Raw genomic sequence first — 18,767 nt, 5'->3', positions numbered from 1 at the left:
CCTCACTCTATTCTCTGACTTTCAACAGAGTGTCACGGCTGTCACACCACATCTGATTTCAGCGTAGCACCTGTCCTGAGAGCTGATGACACCCACATTATTATCAATTTACATCACAAAGCAACTTTTGTGTTTGAGAGCGTGACCAAGGATTATTCACAAGTAACGGCATTGTTGGACTGAAACAGATGAAATATGTGCAGTTTCTGTGGTCGCATATAGTAGAATATAAATCTAAGTGCACACAAATGGATACATTTTAACCCTGCTGTTGTGCTACAACTTCAACAAGAAGTGCAGTTCTGCTGTTTTCACTGTGAGTGCGGTAGTACGAGCATATGCTTGTGTTTCCTCATTAGTCTGCAGAGGCACAGGGCCTTGAAGTACAGAGCGAGACAAAGGCTGGATTCTTTTCTACAGCAGAGAGCCCTGTGGCCCAAAGACAAACAGGACCAGAGTGGTGAGGACGGAGTACAGAGAAGAGGACAAACAGTAAAGTCTGACTATAGATACAAGTGCAGTGACATTTGTCCTCTAAAAAAATGTTTAAGGAACACAGAAAACAAAACAATCGCTGGTACCTTTTTGTGTAGAATCTTCCCAAATAACATAGTCTGTTTGGGGATCTCTTCTGTGTAAATCATCCAAATCCCTAAAAATGTAGTTAAGACAAAATCTGCAAAAGATTTGCCATCTCCTTCTTCTAAATGTATATGCGTAGACAGCATAAATAAGGCTGAAAATGTATTAGTTATATCACAGCTGATATAGAATTACATTTCTGTGCCCTCCATTAGCAGCTGTCTGCAAAGCTGCCATTGAGCATGCTATGGTCCCAAAACAAAAACATTAGGGCTGTTACACAACAAAAATTGCTCTGCACCAAATTGTGTCTCATTATAAAACATAACCCAGTATCAACCAAGGCTGTTACTTTGTTGTGAAACTGTAAATGCTGAGCCTGATAATAATATTGCAATTAAAATTCTGCTTGATACCAAATTGTGCTCACAAAGTTTTGAGGTCAGTGTTTGAAGACAGCTCTTATCTGATTAACCACTCTGGCTTGAGGAAGTGTATCACTCTTGTGCATCATAACTGCAGGTTACAAACACCCTTCATTATCTGCAGTTGATCAAAGCTTAACTCTACTGTTTTTCCCTTTTAAATCAGGCTCTCACTTTCACAATTCCCACCAAGAGTTTCTCTGCACCACGGGTACCACTGGAGTATATAAATATCACCAACAAGCTGTGCAATCTGTTTGCTTTACTATGGCTGCAGGCTATCTCCAGTTAAAGTGAACCTTGGCCTGATAGGGAAGCAAGATCATCAACACTGCTCTGCTCTTGTCCTCTTCTCTTATTAGCAGAGCAGTCACCACAGGAATATATTGCTCTGGTAGGAGGTTTAATATTCATGCTTCCAGGTGGAGCATAACCTCAGGCCCCTTGGTGTTTCCCTTTGTCACACAATACATCCCAGACAGCACAATGTAGGGCTCAGCAGACTGCTGCCGACAAACTGACAGACTGCCTGCCTGCTCTCTATCCAGCCCACACACACATACACACACACACACACACACACACACACACACACAAAGAGACACTGGGGAATATGAGAGGGCCATTTGGTGAGACAAACCCAAACAAGCTCTGCAACCACATTTAGTGGCCTCAGCATCTTAATATGGATCAACAAATCGAGTGTTTATGTTTGTGAGGTTTTAATGAGTGCAAAGCCAAAGAGACATTTGACATCTCATCTTTGGCTAAGCTCTTTCATGAATCCCAGTAAGCTAATGCAGGTCAGGCAATGTTTAATATCTTATTTATAATCCACTGGAATATAGGAGTGGGAAGAGTGTGTGCGATTGCAATGACAGACAAGGGTAAAGATTAAGGACCACATCCAAAGGCAGCAACAGAGCAGCAGCCCTTTGCAACCTTGACAGGATGCACCAGTCCTTCCATTATCAACAAGACATGACTGATAAGGTATGTCTGGCAAGTGGCGGTTCCAACATGTCAAATCCTCATGAGACAGTTTGGATTGGGCTGCAAGCTGGGGCCCTGCTCCACTGTGGCGATAGACGCTACAGTGATGTAATCCTTAATCACAACCAACCATGCGCCACAGGTTCAGCCAATCGTGATGCCGGTGTGCAGTGATGCTGGTAAACACAAGTGACGTTCTCCTGAGGTTACTCCTCATGAAACATTTAGACCTAGCACACATTTTAATCATTCATATAAGGCATAGCAACAGTGTGGCAGACACTGGGAGCTCTGAACACACACCTGCACGCAGTCGCACACAGAAGGATGCAGTCTTTCAACCCTGGGTGACATGCTGAGTAGACCTCGGTGCAGGACACTTGTGAAGGTCCTGACAAGTCAGCAAAGACCTGAAGTCACCAGGGATCTCTGCAGTATCAAGCTGGACACTGCAGCTATCACAACTATATATAAACATCTTTGCTTTGAGCTGGCTATTCACTGATCCACTGAAGGCTGTGAGTAACAATGACTTTGCCAAAAAAAAAATTCCAAATTGTTTTTATAAGAATATATTCCAATACAGATACAAAACACAAGCAGCTTACAAGAAACAAAATACAGTGAAAATCAATTAGACTTAGAGCTTGGTTGTGGACCTTGATACTTATTTGGTAGCGACCAAAATGTGCACATAGCTCTGAGTTGACAACTGTCCAAAAGTACCAAAACTTGCCATTAGAAGTCAGATTTGACATTTTCTGGAGGGGTTATTCTTTGACCACAAAGTTCTTGACTTAGGCCATAATTTGTCAACTTTAAGTAATTTAAGTAAGTTTATTGTCAACATTTAAACAAGAATCATATGAGAAAACCCCATTTATAACTGCTGTTTTTTTATACATTTGTTGCTTGCGATTACAATAACTTTGGAACATTTTCACTTGCCATAGTACAAATAACATTCACAATGGCTCTGTTCTATCTAAAATGACACTAGGACCCTGAATCTGCAGCTAAATGGAACCCTCATTCATTATATTATTTACACCTGTGTTTTTGTCAACTGTGACATGTCAAAAGGTCGTCTGTAAAAAAAAAAGGTCTATTTGTACCAAAACTTTGGTTTAGTATCTGTATTTGCATCAAACCTCTTTAAATGACATCCATCCCACTTGTCAATTCCCCAACACATCTTACTTGAGCTTTAACAACAATCACAGAGAATCTATGACGAAAACGACATCACAGGAGTTACAACACTGAATGTGTGTCAGGGGAACAGTAGTACAGTACCAAGAAGACAGTCCCGGCTGGCGTGGGCATGGCATCAGTCACCTCACCACAACTGCCCTCCAATGGCATTCAGGAAATAAATTACCTTCCTGTGAGTGCTAACAGCCGTTTTGTTTTTTTTGTCAGGGCTTTTGGACGGGGAATCCTGACCAGTGAGGGATCTCACATTTTGTTAGGGTAACTGTGGTGTCACCGTAGCAACAGCTGAGACTCTGGCACCATGCTTCAACGTAAAGCACCCCTGATTACAGACACACACACACACACACACACACACACACACAGGCTCCCATCCCCCGGCAGTCTACTCACTAAGATGTCAGCAGACTACTTATTGAGCCCTAATTTTGGTCACAGCAGCAGTGAAAGGGTGGAAAGTCCTACACTCACTCTTTTATTTCCTTAGTGCAGACTTCAAAACATACCCCATTTATTTACATTTTTACCTCTGCAAACAGTTTACAGCTTGTTTTGTCTGTCTGTCTGATGCCAGCCAGACTTTGGAAAAACTACTGGCCGGATTTTCATGAAATTTGGTGGAAAGGTGAAACATAGGCCAAGGAAGAACCCATTAAATTTTGAAGCAGATCGGAATCATGATGCGGATATACGAATATTTTTTACTTTAATTATTGTTGCGCATTTGTGCTGCATTCATGATGGATTGAAATAATCAGAAAATGTGTTCGAGACTAGGAAAATTAGACGCCCCTGAAAAAACAATTCCGAAAGTTTTTGGTCCACATTTCATGGCCCACCTGATCCATTTCTTTTGTCATTCTTGCATAAGCACTTGGAAAAGCTTTTCATATGTTGTTTAAACGCTGTAAGCAATACAATACAACACATTTTCATGATGTTGTATCCACAAAACCACTTAAAGCTCACAAACACAGAAAAGTCGTAAGAAAAACTGGGACTACTCGAGGAGCATGTGAAAGGTCTTGGTGGAGGCCTTTGCTCTGAGTGCTATTCCAGTTGTTTTTGAGTTGATTAGTGACCTGAAAGATTGTGGTTCTTGTTTCCTCAAACAAAACAGTTATTAGTAAACCAAGGGAAATCACAGGTTTCACAAGGGGTAAGCCGTAATTAACTCTGTATCTGGAATAGAGTGGTCCAGATCAGGGTGCTGACAGCCATTCAATAAAATCTGTTATTAATTAGAAGCACAACGACAAAACACTAGAGGTTTTCGCAGTGCGTAACAGATTTGCGCTAGTGAAGGAGAAAATAAGTATGATCCGTGTCCTAAATCATCACACTTTTTCTTTGTAACCATATAAAGAAATAATTATCACCAAAAATACCCGAAAATGCAAATTGTCAGGACAACAGGCCTACTCTTTCTATTGAAAATAAAAGCCGAACAACCCTCTCAGAGATAAAAAGGTGTCCCTGTGTCTGTCTTTTCACACTCTTTCTGCCTCCTCTCCCCACACAAAACTCACAATATCTTTTTAATTGTTTTACTGTGACAACAGAAAAAAGGCACTTTAAAAAAAAAAAGGAGATCCAGAAACTGACATTTGTACACAGTGGCATATTTGGGTCTTCCCTATATGCACAACTGGGAGACAAAACTCTTAAGGCAAACCCAGGATAAACAGTCTGCATTTAGACGTCTCATCAATATTGCATCTGATAGAACTAAATTAGAACAGTGTTTAAGTTTTGCTTCAGGAGCAGAAAACCCACAAACAAATTAGAGCACATGCTGTATTTATACAGTTTTTATATGTGATTTAGCCGTTACTCAGACATGACACAGATGTGAGGCACTGCTAAAGTCTGACTCTCGGCTGCAACATTGCATTAAAACCAGAGAGCAGAAGAGGCCTGAGGGCAACAGTGGATTTCAGGCACTTCCATCAACCTGCAACTAGATGAGAGCTAAATCTACAGGGCTGTGTAATGACGAGTGCTCACTTTTCTCCTCCTCCAAACATAGTGGAAAGATCCATAATTCATTAAAGCAAACCTTAAGTTCTTGCATTACAGCTGCCACTGCTTTAAAAAGATGGACACATTTTCTGCTCTTCTTTTCAAAGCCCTCAGTGCTCGGCACATTTTGTGGTTCTAATTTCTGCTAAGGACGTTTCTGCCGAAGGTGGCTTTATAAATGTATACACCATGGGGATGTACCTGTTACTGATATCTCGTTCAGTGTCGGACAAAGGAAGGAGACTAGACTAATTTAGAGCCATTAAAACAGTTTAGGGAAGTGATCAGAGTGTAATAGAAACAGGTCTAGTGGGAATACATTTTCAGTACACTGGAAAGCAGGGTAGAAAGGTGAAAAAGAAAAGAGGGAGAGACATAAAAACATAGAGAGGCAGAGAGATCATGTGAGAATATATGACCTAGTTATGCCTCTTACTTGCATTCCCTACTCTAGGTATCCTGGGTGATTTTGTTTTTTTTTCAGCAGGCCAGAGGGAAGGAGGGAAGGAAGAGCAAAGTTTGAACTAAATGAGGAATACTCTCCAGCAGTGTGGTTAGTCAGGTGGATCCGCCTGCTCCCTCCCACAGCCAGGTTAGACAGAAAGATAGTCAGGATGCCAGACAGTCACAGCAGAGCCAGAGCATTCTTCTCTTTCACTCCACTCCCCTTCTTACAGCCTGCTGACGTCAGCCACCCAGACCACACGACTCTGCTGCAAACAGCACACCTGCTGGCTTCACAGTCCATCTGGCCCTGCTCCATCTCTGGCTCAGCTCTCCAAGCAGAAATGCAGGTCTGTTTACAACCTGGGCACACAGTCACGATCCTACAGTAATTGCAGGATCTATTTCACGCTTGCTCGTGGGAGAGAAGAGGAGCGATTGCAGTAAAGCCTGCCGCTGATAACACTTATCAAAGTGACAAGAATCATGCATGTCCTATTAATTTTTCATTGTTCCACAGTGCAGGTTAAATTATTTCTTGGTATGTCGTGGAGCGGCTTTAATGTGTCTACATGTTGCTGACTAGTCAAAGAATTCTCCATGGATTTCCTCACACCCCTTTCCTACAACTGCACAGCAAAACCTTAAAGGGAACGATTTTGTGTTGTAATTGATGTGACAGGCCCTTCTCACCTACTTTTTCTGAAATCAGCATGAATACAAAACTGCACAATCATCAAAGCAATGCTTGTAGTGGTGAGACAAAAGGCAGAAGAAGACGTTTTTAATATCAGGGCCTAGTTCTGTTTTCATCTTTACAACCAATATCTTTCAGCTGACACTAACAATACTTTGTTTTTCACTGTGGTAAATCACAATTTTATGGTAGAAAATGTCATATATGCACATAATGTTGTAGCACATAAAAGCCTTCATCACATAGAATATTTTAGCTTCTACTAGTGTGAATCTGCAAGAGCCACATTGTGTAACTTAGTAGGCATGTTCTCCAGAGCAGCAATGGGATACCCAATGTGCATTATTGATGCCAGAGGTTCAAGGAAAAACTGCATGAGCAACAACACTAAATGATGATAACTAATACCAACAAGCATTAATCCAGCATGTAACATCTCCTCAAGCCAAACTGACACATAAGGAAAATAATTATGCCAGAACGCCCTTTCTGTCATGAATTTCAGAGGATAATGTGATTTTGACACCCCGTCAACCTGAGCTTGAGGGAACTGCCATGTATGTCCTACAATGCTCCAGAAAGCCTGCCACTAAATTCACTCATGTATTCTGGTAAAAGTGGGGCACATGAAGGAAATACATCTGCCTTGTGTAATTTGTAAAATATAAAAATAACTCAATTCGGGGTCTATGTTGTCTCTTGGTGGACACCAGCAGCGGGACATGCAGGCACTTGTCCCTCTGCTCACACACTCGCTTTTCTGTCTGCCAGGTCAGACACAATTGCATCGCTATTCAGTGCTCTGCGGAGTGGATAAACTGTAGTCGACAGGTGACTAACCTGAATGGTGCACGTATATTCCGTATCATCCAGCAGTCTGACGGTGCAGCTGTATTCCCGCTCAAGATTCCTGATGCTGCCACTCATGAATCGGCTCAACATCTTCTCAGAGAATCGCTGCTCTGCGTCTAGGAGGACCAGAACAATAAAACTCAACACCAGCGCACTAGTGAATGTCACATTGACCACAATCCCCGGTCCCCTAAACGACCAGCAGCCACGGATTGAGCCGCCGAGGCGTGCACCATTGTTGTCCCGTTAAGTTCTCGTGCAGTGGGCCCGTGCAAAGAGCAGAATCCAAGGATGCCCGCATCCAGATCCAGAGGCAGCTCAGCCCTGTTGTGTGTCTGTGGTAGAGCCGAGGATTATCTCTCACCATTCACTGCTGCCACTTGAGCAAGCGGGCGGGTCCCAGTGAAAACTGACGTCAAAGTGAACCAACGGGAGTGTGTGGCTATTCTCTGCGCTTTAATGTCCAAAATTGTTTTTCTTACGCCGCAATTTGTAGCCCACTGACACACAGCTAGGTCCAGAAAATATTTTAAAAATCGCTTATTTTTGCTTAACATCTTCCACAGACTTACAATTACAAATATAGTCATATTTTATTTATCGTGCAAAATCACTGGTAGGTGATGACTGCAGAGCCTTACCCAATTTTTAACATAAAGCTGTGATGATAAAATGCAACAAATTCATGCTATTATGGGCTGAGAGGTATTATTGAATAGGCTTATTATGAATGTGATGTATATCTGAATACAATATATATCCCCTTAGAAAATGCTGTAGGTAAGCCTACAGCATTCTATATAATCTACATACAATGCCCCATTAATTATTTAATACTTTGAGCAGTTTCAGAAACAATTCCTATATTAAAAATAATAATTAAAAAAAGAATAATAATAATTGAAAAAAAGATTTGTAGTGTCTTGTTGGTTTATTAGCTGGCTGTCAACCAAAACCATGGCAGACATACTTAAAATCATTTACTTCAGGTGTCAAGCACTGAAGTAAGCTTGTTTCAATGTCAATAGTTTTTTTCAAACTTAAGATACCGGTAGGCCCTTCTGAAAAAAAGAGGCATTATTTATCATACGTCTTCCTGGGTCAATTTAAGTGAATATTGAATGTATTATACTGCCACCTGCAGGTCAGTTGTAGCTAGTGCGGTCTAAACAGCCATCAGTGCCAAGTGCCCCCCGTGTATGATAATCCCGGATTGGTATGAAGACCCTGGGGTCGCGGATATGGTGAAGGATCTCCAGAAAAAATAACTTAAATTTACACATCAATGTATTACTCACAGCTGAGTTGACCAAATAGTTCACAAATGGAAACCGTTATTTTATTTTTTCATGGAAATCCATGGTTTGCTTAGCGTCCTAAAATATTTAAAATGAAATGGGTAGAATTGTGTGTCGGCGTGAGAAATATTGTAGCATTAAAATAACAACAAGCCAAAAGGTATACCCCTTCGTATACCTGCCGTGACCCGGATTCGAACCGGGGTTGCTGCGGCCACAACGCAGAGTACTAACCACTATACGATCACGGCGAGCTAACGGGGACTGGTGGTGCAGGGGCTAATTTTGTGTATAAGAAAAAAAACAGAATACTGATGTTATTTAGAAACTTAATATTGCAACGTTAAGGGCTAAAGTGAGATAAGAGTAAAAAAGTTACATCGTTTAGAAAAATAACGGTAACAGTTAGCCAAAGTTTAGCTACTGCTACCAACTTAAATTAGCGAACGTTAGCTACTGCTGGACCTAAAAAGCTGAAGACTTAGATTGTGCCTAGCAAACATTTCATATTTAAGCTAGCAGTAGTAAACATCACTGCGGTCAAGTGAGCCGTCAATTGCTTCTCCGTAGTCAAACCATCCGTCCCTATATAATATGAAACTGCTCCAAGCGAGCTGACATGAAGGATAAACACTTTCCTGTCATTCTTCCTCACTTTATTCAGTATAAAACTCTTACCTGTAGAGAGGAGATGAAGTATTAACGTTACATCAACACACCACGTGAAATAATCAAATTGTGTCGCGCCGAAAATGTAATTGTTGTGTCGACGTGCGGTTTTCAGTTTTCAGTCTCAGAGTAAGAGTTTTATACTGGGAAAAAAGTGAGAAAGAATTAAGTGTTTATCCTTCATGTCAGCTCGCTTGGAGCAGTTTCAATGAATTTACTGTAATCATCACAATACGGGCACTACATTATATAGGGACGGCTGGTTTGACTACAGAGAAGCGAGTGACGGCTCGCTTGACCTAAGTTAAACATCAGGCTGTCCTACTTACCATAACTAATCCTGCCATGTTTTTAATGTTCATCTTTTCCAGGTATTTTTGTCCACATAATAACCCTGGAAATTAAGTCCTTTGGTCATGCACTAAGGTCAGACTTTTTCACTTAACTCTGTCAGATTGTAAAATAATAATAATAAATCATATGTGAGTTTTGTTAAATTGTTAATTAACGTGGTTTATTAAAGCACACACTTTGTTATCCATTTAAACAGTTGATTTAACAGCAAGATAGCTTACAGACTGGCATGTTTCAAAAGATTGACGATCAAAAAAGTGAAGAAAGTAGTGGTCTTTATTAGATAAATTATTAACAGTAATGGTCTAATCTTTTGATAAATTAGGCTAGCCGGCTTGCAAGTATTATACAATGTATGATAAAATCAGTGGTTAGCAAAAGTAAGTGTTAATGTTTCTTCAGTGTTGAGCTCAGAAATAAAAGCAAACCAAACACTAGCCTCAGTCATTCACTCACTCATTCATCATCATCAAACACAGACAAGTAGAGTCATTTCTAATCACATCAGAAACAAGCATCATTTTTTCAAAGTAGTATTTACAACAGTAACGAAAATTTCTAATGTCGGCGAATAAAGTCTTGCAGTTCATTTTCATCGTTCTCTTCAGGTTCATTGCTCCTTGTTACTGCAGCTATAGCAGCACACACTGCCATTCTGGTGAAGGGGCGACATATACCAGCCAGAGTCTGATGCAACTGAGGTCTGTTGCCCATACTTTGAGCAGGAGCACTTTCTTGTCTTCTGGTCGTTGTTGCGTGATTCCTTCTGTGCAGTCTGCAGGATGCCACCAGAGGCTTTCCTATGTCCACCTGTTTGCTTTCTGTCTGGCGTAGCTTACTGTCCATGTGAGTATAGTTCAGATCCACCTTGATGACAAGCGATTCCTGACGAAGGCAAATGGTAAACAAAATTTTACATTTATTGTACAGACTTTCTTGTAAATCAGTTTTTTTAAAAGCACTTCATGGGAATAGAACTGGGATACATATCATTGACCTTATACTTACTGTAAGCTTTTGAAGAGAACAAAGTCGCAGAGTACAGTCCGGATTGTCAGATTTCTTAAGTAGTAGGGAGTCCATTTCCTCTGACCTGCCAGGGCCGGAAAATATGTCTTCCATTGGCTAAGGATTGAGAGCATAAAAGATTTTGTTAGCATTATCAGAATTTTTAAACCAACCATGTTAAAACATTTATCTTAATAAACACACCCTACATTTACACTCATTGCTAGAAATGCACTATAACACTGATGCCTTCATAAATCTTCCACTAGACGTCAGTATGGGCCAAGATTTTGCATTTATAAGCACGCATGTATTACACTAAGAGAAGATTACTAGCACTACTTCCTGCTTTGTCTTTGTCTACAGCTGACTGGAAGTCTATATATGGGCAGAACTTCCTCATACATGTGAAACGTGGGGGTGAATGGTCATCACTGAGAAATCCCTGCAGACTCATGGAAACTGACAGTGTTCTACGGTGAGCAACATGGAATTTATGATGTAGATATCACTTGCATTTTTTAAATCCAATGTTGAGTTTACCAACACATAAAGGAAAAAGTCAGACGTGAAGTGCCAAAAAAACAAATAACAAATGCAGTTATGCTGACATTTCTCTATACCATCTTTAGTGTCTTTTGTGTGTGTGTTAAATCCAAAAGGGCTTTTGCCTCAAGAATGTCACTTTATATATATATATATATATATATATATATATATAATATTTGACTCCTACATGGATAACAACAAAACATGACAGGATATTATTAGGTAAAGATAAACATTTACAGGTATGCTGCTCAGAGTGACAGTGCAGTCCTGGGTTCGGGGGCCTGTCGTCTTTACAGTGGCAAAAGCCACCAAGACATTGGAGAACAAAGCTGAGAAGCTGACTTCCACTTCTACTCCACATGAAAATTTCAGCCGCTTCTTCCGTGGTAGCTCTGAAAAGAGATATGAAAGTATTCTTTTAAAAGATGACTAAGATAACAAGGCCTACTTCATTTTACCCCTGATTAACCGCATCAGGGACTTTCAGCACGTCTGTTAATTTAAGCTGCAGACTCTTTATCTTTCATCCAGTCTGAAAGAGACCTGATGTGTCAGATTAGCTCATGGTTCCATTATAAAAAGGGGTAAAGTAGATTTGAGGAAGTTATAGTGTCATAGTGTCATGAGCCAACTTCCTTCCATGAAGCAGGAAAATGCTTGTGGTTAAAACGAACCAGTTCCCTGTTTTGATTTGTCGATAACAATGAGTAGCGATTTTGAATGGTGCTGAAAATATCACAATAAACCACAGTGTCTGCACTTGGTTTGTCACATGCTGTAGTGTAGGAGGTGTTGGTAAAAGTAATCAGAACAATCTCTTTCACACGCTCAAGGTGACAAGGTGGAATTGTAGTGATGGAAAACAAGCTATATTTAGAATGGATGTATTTTACTAATCCAATTTCACCTGTAGATTAAAAAAAACACAGGAAAAGACATGTAGACTCAGGGAAATTTCCCTTGACTCACCGTTTGCTTGTCTCCAGCAGGCGTCTCGCAGGTGTAGCTCCCTTGTGTGGCCGGTGGTCCGAACTGGGTCTGCAAGGGATCTTGGTTCCTTCAGGGTGTGTTTGATCTCCACCTGCTGCTTGCCTGTGACCAGAGGGTCTCTGCCTAGATCTGGTGTTGAGAGAAAAATCAGGTAAATAAAATACCTAAGAGCTCAAGACAACACTCTACAGCAACTTAACATACAAATTTCCAGGGTGTTTGCCCTCATATTTTACTCAGTCGACTATGACCAATATACAGATAATCAACACTTAATTTAACAACTAAAACCTTATGATCACCTATGACAGACAATGCAGTCATACTCTTTGGTTCTGGGGCTGCCTGTGTTTGGCAATAGCAGGGAGAAAAAGTTCATCAGATTCACATGGCTGACTTTCAGGAACTTAGGGAAACTGAAACATGACTAGTTAACATTCACAGTAATTGACTTGACTAAATTAGTTTTTGGAAAACCGGTCTTTATTAGATTCAATACATGCATTCATGTGAAAAAATTCAAAGGTTAAATTAATCAAATACTTTAATATAGATTTATGCTTGGCTTTTGAGAAGATTTGGCATCAGAAATATTTGGGGCGAGCTGTCTTCGCTATAACAGATGACCAACCAGCAGCTCATTATGTACAGCTCTTTTTCCATCTCTAAATAAATCCCAGACAGGATGATCAGATATATAAAAAAAACATATGGGGATTTTTATGTTACTGCCCATATTGTGGCAATGTAATTTCAGATAAAAAGTCAGAAAAGTAAAAAAGGATAAAACAGGGGGGAAAACGTTTTTTTTTGTTCATCTAAATATGTCCACATACACACAGACACAGAGTGCTGTCAGCAGGGCGTCGTGTGAACCCTTGAGAGCAGTGGCAGGGGGTGCCCAAACGGCAGAGCAGCTGTCTTGCACTCTGCAGCTCTCAGGTTTCTTGCTGTTCTCATGCCAACAGAGTGAATTTCCAGAGAATGAGGTCACATACTTATGGTACCTCAAAAAATTATTCTACCAGGGACCCATCAAACGGACAAACATGCTATCAAGACAAGACAACTTAATAACTCCCCACCCCAGACAGGCAGCCAATCTTCACTTACAAGTCTTGAGTAAACAACACTAAAACAAGTTGCCAATGATTATAAAACTGTCTGTGGTCCATCTAGCCAGCGCACATCGAACAAACTGCTCCCTTCTGATCTGTTTACCCCCAATTTGCCAGAACAGTGATTTTAGTATCAGCCATTAATTTGTTTACATGAGTGCACACATGCCCCCTCACGTACTGAAAAAATCCATTGTGGTTGAAAAATTACACCTACCCTAGTTACAGCATTATTGTGAAATACTTACCCTCAGACACCTTCTCCAAGACATGTGTGACTTTCTCGGTCTGTAGGATGTGCGCATTCAAGTACTTTGTGAAGATTCCAGTACTTTTCCCCCCGTCCTGGACCTCAAATGCCTCAGCATCTTCACATCTGGATGGTTAAAAGGAAATTGTATTTTTAAAAAAAAGATCACAAAATTTTTATTGTACGTTATTTATTATACTTAACTTTCCAGGTATTAGGGTCTGTATTATTTGTACTAAAATATTATAAACAAGTAAAAAAAAAAAGTACATACGTGGCATAACCGTAAACAGTGTTCCCACTGGGTCCCAATGGCATGATGCATGAAGGTATGCAATCCTGGTTGTACCTTAAAATTAAAATCCAGTTGTCAGATGGAATCAAAATAAAAACAGATAACTTGCATTATATGACAAAATCAAGGGATATGTACAATATATGAAAGTTTACATTTGTATAATACAATATGAATAACTATCAGTTTACAAATAAATGTGAACATCTGTGTCTTCTCTGAGGGAACACAGAAATGAATAACTACACCTACCATTTTCTGCAGGTATCCAGCAGGATTACACTGAGTGCAGTCCGTCTCTCCTGCATACTGAGCATGACCCTCTGCACACAGACACAGTTTTCAGGTCGGTACGGTTGTGGAGCATCAACAGCGACCAAGTAATTCCTCCCAGCACGCTCATACCCATGACCCGCATAGTAGAACAGACCTGTCAAGAGCGATAAAAATGCACATTAAGTTACCACCTAAAATAATCATATTTTGCACCAAACACTCATAATCAATTAAGTTTGCTTAATTTAAGTATCCTCATGATTAATATACTAAAAGTGTGCTTTTTCATCATGACTGCTATTAAAGACATAATAAAATACAATTAAGACTATTTGGCTGAGACACCATTAAGATGTGCTTAAGTGCCATTAAGCACAACTTTTTTTAACTGTTGCTGCATTTTTTTTAAATAGACTTTCACCTTTGTCTCAACCTCAAGTACATCAAAATTATGTTTCAAGTGGATTTGAAAGTAATTTCAAATTCAATAAATTATGTATTGTAAAATGTATAATTATCCATATAATTTGATTGAATTACAAATGTGTATTAATAGTTGCCTAAAAGGAGGTACTTGAATAAAAACAGGACATTTCTTAAGAAGTACAGTACAGTACTTACATAAAGATCATACTCGGAAGGTAAAGTCGCCTGATTTCTATACGGTATGATCTGTTTCAAAACTTTCTCAATTTCCCATCTTTGTTTCATTATTAGCAAGAGAAATAGAGAATAGCTATAGATGGTATCATTCTGATACAGCATGACAGTTCTCTTATGTCATTGTTTTATTATCAGCATAATTTCAGATTACAACTCTGTCATTAATATGTACTTATGTATCAGCCTGCTTTTTAACAACAGTAGCGGCCTAGTTTTCCTGAACAATATGACTAGTTGTGGTAGCTGTACACTCAACATCACCTTTCTTTTTCATTTAACACTGTACGACATATTATCACACGCAGAAAGACAGATTACTGTCTGCCTGACTGTGAATGACCCTCTTCAAAACACTGACACTTTAAATCTCTCTCAGAGTGTTACAAGCACACAGGAAGTGCCATATATAGCAAGTTAAAAAGGGCCTGTGCTTCTTTTTACCTTATCTGCCCACTCAACTATACACACGAGTAGAGCAAGATACTGGTACTATAAACCACACAGAGATTCATGATCCATGACACGTGGACAACAACAGATAACAGCAGCAGAACACGAGGGAGAAAGTTATAATGTTATATTTCACATTCCACAGAAATCCTGAAATTACATTGTCAGCATTTCTCTAAGAACCACAGTTGAACTCATGAATTGACTGATAAATGTAGCTTATTTAGGGAGGGAAATGATGATAGGCAAATCATACTCACCATAAACTCCTCTGTCAAGGAGCTGAATGAACTTGTCGATAGCGGCCTGCATCTCCTCCTTGGTGAGATCCAGCAGGGAAACAACTCTAAAGCCAAGCTGCTGCAGGAGGTTGGACAGCTCATGCACATCCATAACTGGGGCCATCAAGTCAGGGTGGTGGGAGTAATTCAGGTTGCCAATAAGTAGGGCAACTTTATCAGTGGCTAAAACAAAGATCAAAGTAGAATTCTAATTATAGCAACACAAGGAACTTCCACTTAAAATAGCATAGGTTGACAGTCAGTTTGTTTCCATAAAGCATACCTGTGAGCACTGCAGGAGGAAGTTGATCAGTTTGCACTAGAGGATATAAAAAAAGCACGAAATCAGCTTTACAAACAAATATTGGATCAAAAGTAATATGACATTCAAAAGACACATAGGGCAGTAAGATTTATGAGCTATTTTTCTGCATTTTGTGCTTCTGCGTTTTTGCACTGTAAACGCCACAACACAAAGACACAAACAAGAGAAATGCTGCAAGAACTAGTTTCACTTTACATCACTTTCCTGTTGTGCGTCTAAGGCTCGGATCAAGTACTATTTGGAGTCTAACTTCCTTCTTATTCTGTAGAAATGGGAAAGTACCTGTAGCATAATGGAAATAACTTCTAAGTGCTAAATCAGGGGAATGAAGGGAGTGTTAAAAAAATAATTTGCTTCACAGCCTTTTCATTGGAAATGGAGGAAGAAAAGTCTGAGGAAAATACAGTGATAAAACTGGGAAAAGACAGACTTTATCCGAGTTGATAAAAGTAGTTTCAGTCATGACTTACCAATCTCAACATCAACTGCTTCAGTCCATGTCTCTCCTAGCACGTTAGATATTGAACACAGGTATGTGCCTCCATGTTCGGCTGTTGCACGGTCAATCTGCAGGGACCACAATAGATAATATTACTACCACTGGTTTTTTTTCTGCTATTTGCCCACGTGTAAGATTACCCATTCATAAATCAAAACATTGGCAAAATATTAACCAGGCACTGAGAAAAGTAAACACTCCTTCCTTACCTGCATCGTGCCACTAGTCTTGTCCAGCAGTGCCTGTCCATTTCTGTACCACTGATAGTGTGGAGCCGGGATGCCAAAGGCAGCACAGCTGAGAGTTAGTTTGTTACCCTGTCGGACTGTTTGGGGTTTAGGGTTGACAGCGATGTGTAGCTCACCCTGCCAGTGTACTGGTAACCCTGATGAAAAAGAAAGCAATAAAGATTTAAACCTACAGTGATAAACTTGCAATATGCATAAAACTAATTCATTGCTAACTGAAAGGCAGAGGCTATGTTGCAATAAACAGAACAACAAATTATAACACAAGCACCAGGTAAATCCACATGATAAACATAAACACAATACATACCTGTTTTATCAATGTCCAACACCTTCACTTTCACCCAGTCGGTGAACATGCAGTTGCAAAGGTGGTCGTTCACTCGGCACACATAGCGCTGAGTTTTTTTAGCTTTGAAGGTCAAGTCTGCTTGAGTGGCTCCAGGCACCTTCAAAACAAAACAAAATGAAAATGATAAGTCAGTACAGAAATGGTAGGAGTTCATGGTAGGAGAAAAGATTAAGATCTTCTAGACTGTGTCAAAAATTGTCTCAATATGACGTTCAACTTGTTTCAGTTGTCAAATTGCATCCTTTATTTAAACTGGTGGTTTCACTAAGACCAAGACAGCTGTGCACCAGAATATACATGTACTGTAGAAGCATAGAGCGAAATTCACAGCACAATTTTCACATTTTCCACATTAAAAACACCAGAGTATGTTTTAAAACCTCCAAAAGACTGATATATTATAATTTTTCTAACTGCTTTACATAGGCTCAAGGAAAATACACTCACCTCATTTTCATTATCATCAGTGAACCACTGGTAGTTGAGGATACCTGTGCCCTCAGCACGGACACTAAGGGTCACATTATGGTTCACAGGTACACACACAGAAAAAGGATGGCGCACTATGACCAATTCTGAAACAGAAGAATCAGAATCAGATATAATGCCAAGTAGGTTTTCACTTGCAAAGCATTTTCTTTGTTGTTTGATGCATAGTCTACAGTAAACATATTAAGAGGAAATAAAAAAAAACAAAGGAAAGAATATAACAGAATAGAAAAATGCTATATTATTTAACATGATGTACAACATAACTATTTCACAATGAGAAAACAAGGCGATGGAAACAAAGCAAGTGGGAATCTCAGACGTGTGAAATCTATATATTTTTTAGAAGTCAGAGCTTGAGTTTACATACCGCTGATCATTATTCCACAGGGTTTGTTGCGGGATCCAGTCATGATCGGTGCATTTTCTTCTTCTGTCAACAGACTGTAGGAAGTTAAATCAAGTTTAAAATTAGTATTTTTATATTATACAACTCCCTATGGTACCAAAAGAAAAAGAAAAAAACAACCAAAGGAATAGCATGAGGAAACGGTAATAATGTACTGTTTAGCCGCAGCCCCTAACTTCGTATTTCTAGTGAAGTTACACCGCAGTGAACAATACTTTAGATACAGTTATGACGCTGATTTAGACATCAAAATGTGTTCAAAATATATTAAACACACATGAGGTAGTGTATACCTGCTGTCAGCCTCGTAGCAGTTGTGCAGGTGTCGGACCTCAGCCAGAGTATGTCGTCTTCATAGTCTTCATAACTTCAATTATATCGACAGAAACTCATCCCTTTCCCGGAACGAGGCAGCGTACAAACACATTACCGTAAAGTCTACAATATAGAAGCACCTCATATAATTTAGGGAATCTCTCACCTATAATACAGAGGGAAAATATAGAGATTTATTATGATTCTTAAATAATTACACACCTCAATCGAAAAAAATGAAACAGAATAAATTTGCACAAGTTAAGTTGATTTGAATATTGTAAAGTAAATGCAAATGGAGCCGCTTTTTAGACATTACGGTAAAACGGAATTTGGCCCCTTTTCAGGTAGTGTACAATCACAGGCTGTGTTCAGGGACTTAAAACAGGACAAACCCGTTGTGTTTTCGCTGGAAAGACATATATAGAATAATCACGGGCTGTTCTACACACATGAAAATAAAATTGACCTAGTGAAGATGAATTATTCTATTCTTGACTTATATAAACAAAAACAGCCTTTCACATGTATATAGCCTACTGCCCAGCATCACAGTCCACAGGCTGCAAATTCATAATGTGTATAAAATAGGGAGCACAGTATCTTGCTGTAGAAGTGTAGCATATTGTAATACAGCATAATTATGTCTTGATAATATCGTCTTCAAAAAAATAAAGAGTTTCTTATCCCTTATTG

The 18,767-nt window shown here is 39.6% G+C and overlaps 2 protein-coding genes and 1 non-coding gene across 5 annotated transcripts in view; all 3 read right to left on the bottom strand.

The window, feature by feature from the left end:
- LOC131972753 (FERM domain-containing protein 5) overlaps window positions 1-9,624 on the bottom strand; it is a 63,770-nt gene extending 54,146 nt beyond the window's left edge. For 2 of the 3 annotated variants that reach the window (XM_059334462.1, XM_059334461.1), the window contains exon 1: window positions 7,219-7,507. In XM_059334462.1, coding sequence (XP_059190445.1) covers window positions 7,219-7,320 — 102 coding nt within the window. In that variant the 5' untranslated portion in view covers window positions 7,321-7,507. Of the gene's footprint in view, window positions 1-7,218; window positions 7,508-9,206 lie in introns of those variants that run through there. The other variant, XM_059334460.1, reaches the window with a different exon arrangement.
- trnah-gug (transfer RNA histidin (anticodon GUG)) lies at window positions 8,708-8,779 on the bottom strand. The gene has a single exon. It is a non-coding gene; the product is annotated as a tRNA-His (tRNA).
- Window positions 9,625-9,684: 60 nt separating the features above from the next.
- malt3 (MALT paracaspase 3) lies at window positions 9,685-18,154 on the bottom strand. The gene is made up of 15 exons (XM_059334459.1): window positions 18,050-18,154; window positions 17,718-17,791; window positions 17,306-17,433; window positions 16,817-16,955; window positions 16,468-16,643; window positions 16,230-16,326; window positions 15,718-15,753; window positions 15,414-15,617; window positions 14,017-14,194; window positions 13,744-13,818; window positions 13,468-13,595; window positions 12,081-12,230; window positions 11,349-11,503; window positions 10,560-10,676; window positions 9,685-10,436 (listed from the first exon to the last, which is right to left on the bottom strand). The coding sequence occupies exons 2-15, from the start codon at window positions 17,758-17,760 to the stop codon at window positions 10,110-10,112; spliced, it is 1,953 nt and encodes a 650-aa protein (XP_059190442.1). The 5' UTR covers window positions 17,761-17,791; window positions 18,050-18,154; the 3' UTR covers window positions 9,685-10,109.
- Window positions 18,155-18,767: the final 613 nt, after the last annotated feature.

This window comes from Centropristis striata, chromosome 6, assembly GCF_030273125.1.
Source record: "Centropristis striata isolate RG_2023a ecotype Rhode Island chromosome 6, C.striata_1.0, whole genome shotgun sequence".
Classification (NCBI taxonomy): Eukaryota; Metazoa; Chordata; class Actinopteri; order Perciformes; family Serranidae; genus Centropristis; species Centropristis striata.
This window is presented reverse-complemented; position numbering and strand designations above follow the sequence as displayed.

Coding starts and splice junctions, on each gene's coding strand:
- malt3 (XM_059334459.1), bottom strand. CDS start 17,760: ATGACTGGATCCCGCAACAAACCCTGTGGAATAATGATCAGCG. Junction 11,504..12,080: donor CTGCTGGAGACAAGCAAACG/GTGAGTCAAGGG, acceptor ATCTCTTTTCAG/AGCTACCACGGAAGAAGCGG. Junction 10,677..11,348: donor TCACTCTGAGCAGCATACCT/GTAAATGTTTAT, acceptor CTCAATCCTTAG/CCAATGGAAGACATATTTTC.